This window comes from Photinus pyralis, unplaced genomic scaffold (assembly GCF_008802855.1).
Source record: "Photinus pyralis isolate 1611_PpyrPB1 unplaced genomic scaffold, Ppyr1.3 Ppyr1.4_LG3b, whole genome shotgun sequence".
Classification (NCBI taxonomy): domain Eukaryota; kingdom Metazoa; phylum Arthropoda; class Insecta; order Coleoptera; family Lampyridae; genus Photinus; species Photinus pyralis.
Window position 1 is genome coordinate 14232402 of NW_022170510.1, and position 7214 is coordinate 14239615.

General features: G+C 38.7%; 1 protein-coding gene across 1 annotated transcript; it reads left to right on the forward strand.

Moving 5' to 3' along the window:
• The first annotated feature begins 6312 nt into the window (after positions 1 to 6312).
• On the forward strand, positions 6313 to 6984 carry LOC116166536. The gene is made up of 2 exons (XM_031481512.1): positions 6313 to 6699; positions 6745 to 6984. Exons 1-2 carry the CDS (start codon positions 6474 to 6476, stop codon positions 6966 to 6968), a joined length of 450 nt encoding a protein of 149 aa, XP_031337372.1. The 5' UTR covers positions 6313 to 6473; the 3' UTR covers positions 6969 to 6984.
• Positions 6985 to 7214: the final 230 nt, after the last annotated feature.

Consider the following 7214-nt stretch of genomic DNA (forward strand, 5'->3'; position numbering starts at 1 on the left):
ATCGTCAACTCACTATGAACCCAAACAAGTAACAAGGTTTTCGCCCTAAGGCGAGTAACCTCAGCGCATTGTCCGTAAATTGATTAGTACTTTCCAAAAGGCCACAGCTATGTGCGCTACGTTTTTCTTTACTAGAAGCAACTATGGTTAAAATTCAATGAAATACTAGTATCTTCATAAATAAGGAAGATGGCACTAATTGCACTTACGCACACCTAATGTTTGCAATATCAGATGTTTGTCTTTAACGGAAGCATCTGTGATTAAAATTTCAAAGAGATATCTCGATAAATAAGACAGTTCATATAGCGCATCCTGCGCATGCGCACATTAGTCTGATGTTTACAATTTACAATAAGTTTACTTTTACTAAAAGCATTTTTGGTTGAGAAATATCTCCATAAATAAGAAAGTTGGCATTGCGCAGTTATGATTTTTGCTATATGCGATATGTTTGCCTTTACTAGAAGTACCTATGGTTAAAATTTGAACAAAATATATTAATTAAAAAAGTTGATATTACGCAGCCTGCGCATGCGCAGTTTACTCGCCAAGATTTTCCTTGGCTCAGGTGCCAGAGCTATATGCTACCGAATGCAAAAAGAACGAATGAAATGCCTTGAAAACTGTAGGAGTGGTTAAGGCCTCGGACAGACGGACAGAGAAAGTGGCTGCAGTAGCGCACCCAACTGAAAAATACGCTAAAAATACTAATCTTCCTATCTAAACGAAACTTGTAAATCGTATAATTAATTAATTATTAAAGAAATAGTTCCCGGAGATTTGAAGTATTGTGGACTGCCTATCATTAACACTTAATTTTCGCGTTCTCGAGGTAAACTTTTAAGTCTTATTTATAAATGAAGTTGAAACAATTTCCAAAACTGCTATAAGTTCGTAATGTTAATATCTAGGCAATAACACAAAAAAATTTGTTTCCTTTTTTCCATTTCAAAATATATTGTGTAGCTAAAGTATTGATCGTTCACAGGAATGTTCGACCTCTTTTTCATCTTCACTCAGAATTTAGATATCGTGAAAAAGAATTCAAGGGCTTACGTAAAAACAGGTCAAGTTACAATGATTATCGTTTGTTTGTTTCGAATTTTTTTGAATTGGCAATTTTATTAGCAAATATAATAGGAATTAAGTGGAATTTGTTTAAAACTTGCTTAAATTACCCATTAAAATTGTCAGTATTCGTCGGTCTACGCCGAATATGAAGAAAACGCAAAGGCAAACTTCAGAAAATAAAGCGAGTCAAACTGAAATGCAAATGCCAAGAATCGGCGAGACGGAACAAATTATTAGTTGAATTTCCTCGTTGCTACATAATAGAAAGTAAATAGTGCCTACCACAAATGGACATAAACAAATATTTCAGTCTCATAAAAAAAACAACCGACATTGGTGTTCCCCAGGGATCGGTGCTGGGTCCCATATTATTTTTCTTTTATATAAACGACATTTCTCCACAATTTGACTAGCTGCGGACCATCGACCGTCGATCTGTACTGCCATTGTGCGGACGTGCTTGCGAACCGAACTATACAATAAGAAATCACCATGTAAGATCCAAAAAGCAAAAATTACAAATTTAAAGTAAGGCACTTTGCGTCACATTACGTCTCCCATTGAGCCAACTGCCCAAACTTGTAATAAAATTCTCTGCTTGCTCTCTGCTCTGAATCTGAACGTGAAGATGTGCTATAATGACTGAGGCGCTGAAGATTGCTGAACAGTGAAAAACTCCATATTCCAAGTCAACACCACTGCCAAATGAGGAAGTAGATTTTCCATTTTATTTTGTAGGAGACGAGGCATTCCCATTACAAAAATATCTGATGCTACCATACCCTCAAAGAGTGTTCGATAATGGAAAAGGAATATTTAACTATAGATTATCAAGGGGGCGTAGAATGTGCATTTTCCTATCATCCTAACATCCAAATTTGAAATTTTTCAAAGGCCAATTTATTAGTATTATTACATGCATAATTTTCTCCTCCTAAATGTATTCTTGAGTCGTGCACTTACCTAAAAGAAACAGTAAAAGCACTTTTCAAGTAATCGTCGAATCATTAACAGGCTTAATGAAGCATACATATACGGTACGCTCCTAGTATAATAATTAATACATATAGGTAACCAATAATTCAATATCTTGAAAGAAAATTAACACAATAATTAAAAAAATGAGGAAAATGAGGATGAGAAGAATACAATACAATTCAATATCTTGAAAGAAAATTAACACAATAATTAAAAAAACGAGGCAAATGAGGATGAGAAGAATACAATACACCTGTGCACGACTGCCGTGGTACAAACGTCAAGCGTAGAGAAACGTCAGAAACTCTACGACAGGCTAGAGTACGTCACAAGCGGTAAGTACCCCTCTCGCTCCGCTCCCACAAACTGCTGCGACTGAGGTAACGGTTTAGTATACGGGCCGTGAGTATGAACGGCGCCTAATCATAATAATTATAATATTAATTAATACATCTGGCGAACGAAACTTGTAAAAAGATGCATTTATACCAATTCATTAAATACCTTTAGATTTACTTGCAATGATAGCAATTGGATATGACATCTGACTGATAAAATCAAACATGATGAAATACGAGGGCTATCCACAAAGTCGATAACGTTTTGCTCTGTAGCCACTAAGAGCGCAGCTATCGCGTGTCAGAGCGCTCCTCAGCTCAGGCTCAGTGGCTGACCACATACAGAAAGTCGAACTCTACAAGTCTGACGCTTTCAAGTGGAAAGTGTTCTCTTAGCCACCATACAGTACGGTTTTTGTCCCTCATGCGTTTCCAACAATGAAACCTGACTTGCGACGCAGCGATTTGAAGACAGTATGAAACTGCGAGTGAGCGTGACAACCTGGTTGGTGGCAGAATTCTATGACGCTGGAATTTCAAAGCTAATTTACCGCTAAAGTGTGGCGACTATGTCGAAAAGTAGTATTATAGTGTCCTTAAGTACCTTCAAAGGTACAGAATAAAATTGTTTCTTGTACTTTGTTCTTTTTTTCTATTTGAAAACATAGTAAAAGAAATTACCTTGCGTGTGTTCAAAAATAAGTATTATACATTATCTTTTAGGTAAAATGATCAGGAGAATATACATACTAATATTGAAATAAACATCGTGTGCAAAATAATCAGACATTCAAACGTATGACAAACACACTAATAACATGGCTATAATTTCCAATAAGTAGAATATTCGAAAGCAACGCGGAACATTGATTTGAGATGAAATTTATTCAATTACATACAAGTGATAAATCATAAAAGTAGGTATTTGTCAAATCATTCAATTCACTTGAGCGACGTGTAGTCGTTGTCGTTATTGTCGCTAGTGAGCGTGGGAGTAGAAGCAGGCGCTCGTATTTACCGCACCCGAGCAAACAAAGCCTGATGAGCCCTCATATACTACCAGTTCAATAATTTGTAGACGAATTACCTTTACTCGGAAATTGTGTTTTATCATCGTTACAGTTTTCCGCTTCATATACTATCGATACCGTTCTTTTAAAATTCTTAAATGCGGCCCAATTTAATTTCTTCCATTAGGAAATAAAATTAGTAATCGAATTGTATTCATTAAGAGGGATGGAGTTGGAGGAAAAATAAAATGAGAAAATAAAAAGTCGTATTAGTTCTTGTCGGATCATCAGGCGATGCCCGCGGGTATAATCCGGATACTTTTTCTAACAAGGTGGATGCAAGTTTCAGGACGATTGTGGGGAATCATGACCGTACTTTATTTGTTTCCATTAGAATATATTGCGGAAAATAGGAAATATGTGGAAAAAGCTTTTCACTGTCTTGCAGTACGAGCGAGGTACCAAAAGAACGATAAATCAACAATGTTATTACTCGATTAAAAGAATGGCGAAACTTTACTTTCGAGCCTTTTGTCCTCTTTTGAGATAAAAAATAATTAAGAAACCATTTATTGAGTTTGGTGTGTTTACGCCGTATCAATCTCCCTTAAGTGAAAATTGTCACGCTATTAGAAAATTGCAAATATGAGCAGACATTATTTTAAAAATACTTTCTACACTTTTACACAAATATAGCTGGTAATGTTGCTACCGCAATGTGAATTGTTTCATCGTACAACATACACAATATCTTCGTAATGATCGTGTTATTCAATCCTTGCCGGATCTAGACTTTTTTAGAGGTTTATATCGGTAATCAGTTGTAGGTTGGAACCACTTAACCAAAACCCCAAGTGATGACGTGATCATTAAACGCGTTAGAGCTCTTTCACACTATCCGTTTTTTTAACGGACCGGTGAAATCACCGGACGCAAAACGGATAACCATTCACACGTTTCCGGTGAATTTGTTTTTAGGTCTCTAGACTCTAGTTGAATAGTTGTAGTAAGCAGTTGTCAATTATACTATGGACGAAGAACGGAAGAAATTAATGATCATGTATTTGGTTTACCGTCCACAAAGGCGCAAGAGTCGCCACAGAAGATTTTGAGTGCAAATAAAAAGCTTGCAATTCGGTTCATAAATGGTCGAGATGCGAAAAGAGCACTGTGAATGTTGAATCGAGTAGACTCAACTTTTGAAATTGCGTATTATATGGCTAAACCTATGCCCATATTGTTTTTCATGCAATTCTGTTCATAACTAATGGAGATATATTGAAAGGACCTTCTTTATTTTTTGGCCGACAGTAGCTGCGAAAAGTTTCGGATACAGGGTTGTCGTAGAATACCAGGTCGCTGAAGAAGTTAACTGACTGATTAATACCCTACCTGTAGCCGTTGGAATTACCCTGCGGAACTTCTCTGGCCGTGGTTATTTCAGGGTATATGTGATTTTTTGATATAGTCCCAGTTGATGTTTGCAAATTCGCGAATCTGACGATTACGCCTGGATTTCCCTTAAGAGTGTCGACTAGGGCGCTGTTGCTCCTGGCGAAATTCCGTTTGGACCCATTTAGCGTTACAAGAGACATCCGGTCACTTTAGTGACGAATAACATTCCAAGCCCAATCCTGGTGATTTCAGGAACATGTGTTGAGTTTACAGTGGTACATTAGAAGTGAATACTCCATTTGTATAGGATTTTTTGTTGTGAGGTGCAAGTAGGGATCAATAACGCTAACGCATACATCATACTCTCTCGATGACTACCGATGATTTGGGCAGCATGCTAATAGACTTGGTGGTTCCCTCCAAGTTTGATAACATGTTGAACCTACTAGCTGTTAGGTTACGTATTAAGTCTCGCGCACCTAAACCACGAATTAGACAAGGCGCACATTGAGACACACGCAACACAATCTACGGCACCACACACCTGGTGTTCTGCGGAAACACCTATAAATTGAGCACAAATCTTTTGCAGATAAAGCGCATTTTTTAAACCGAAATACCTTAATAAACAGTTGGGCTGGCGTTTATAATATTTTGAAATTACCAATGGATATATGTTTTTTCCAGACCTCCTAATTTTTCTTTGTGAGTACCCTCCTCCGACAATCCGCTCTTATATCAGGGATTATAATCCTTTAACGATAAAGAGTCGAGGAGAAGGACTATGGTTGGTAGAAGTTGATTCCTTTCATCACAGTACCACGAAGGATATAATCAGCCCCCTCCCCCCTATTTTGATAAGGGATAAGAAAGAAGGGCGGTAGTTTGTAGAAAATAGTTCCATATGTTGGGATGTTTAAAATAAAATCAAAGATAAAATACTCCCCCCAACCACTCATACCATGAACGGTAGAAAGTGTACCCCCCCCCTCAAAAGTTTTGCTAGGAAACATTAAAGGCATGCGTTGCAAAATCTGAGTTCAATTGGTTGTCGCATGTAAAAGTTATGCACGTTTAACTTGGAAAAACAGTAACTCAGGACCTCATTCATAGATTTTTTCAATAGTTTTTTATCCGGGGGGTAACACCAATTTCAACCAAATTTCACAGGGGTCAAGGGGTGGGTGGGTCCCAAGATACTAAAAAACCCGCCGCAATTATTTATAATAAATAATAGCTAACAACAAATTTTATACAATGTCCCGTTACAAAAATGAAGATGGCGATGTGTGTAAATAAATCAATAATCTGATTAATCATGTGCGCAGGTGCAATTCTACCCAGTGGCCACCACGTTACGGTAGACAACATTTCACTTTGCACCTGCTGAAAAAAACAGACACTTCACCTTCGCTTCGTCGAGAAGACACCCGACTTCGTTTTAGATGCCAGCGTCAGGTGAGAGTATCGAAAACGAGGAAGACTATAAAGTGTTCGTTCTCTATTACAGCAAAGAAGGGGACCTTCTTCGAGGGATCTCACCTGGACGTCCCAATCGTGTGTCGATTCGTTGCGTGCTGGCTCATGGTTCACCATCCGAAGAAGAGGTTTATCATGGAAGAGCTGCAAGTTTCGTCCAGGACCTTCGTCGACTGGAGCAGTTTCTGTCGAGGTATGTATGGATTATTTAACACGTCGTTCTGTTCTTTTAGGTGGAGAAGGAGTAACCGTCGAGACCGACGAAGCGAAGATCGGCAAGAGGAAGTACAACCGTGGGAGAAGAATCGAGGACCAGTGGATCTTCGGAGATTACGAGCGAGGCTCGGGCAACGTTTTCATCCTTCCAGTTCCGGATCGAACCACGGATACCTTGCTTGAGCTTATACGAGAGCACATACGACCTGGTACGTAGCAGACTGCGATGCTTATTTTAACGTTTACATTTTTAGGCACCACAATCATTTCCGATTGTTGGTGCTCTTACCAGTGTTTAGGTACCGAAGGCTTTCGTCACCTCACTGTTAACCACAGCTTGACCTTCATGGATCCCGACACAGGCGCGCACACCCAAAATATCGAGAGGCTGTGGAGAGACGTGCGAGGAGGAATTCCAGGGAGGCGCATATGTCAGGGTATCTTGCGGAATTCTTCCTCGAACTCGCCTTATTCATGAATTCATGCGAGCTGCTGCCGACCTCTATCCACCTTCCCCTGTTCATATCGGAGAAGATCCCGAGGAACCAGTGGCAGGACCGAGCAGTGCACCGTGATTTCATATTATCGTCAAATTGTAAATTAATACGCTTCAATTTAATCGCCTATTAATTAACAATCATTCTTTACAGGTTCCTTTTTCCGTTTTCACTTGCCAAAGGAAACCCATTTCTTTAATGACATGTACCTTTATCATGTATTGTTA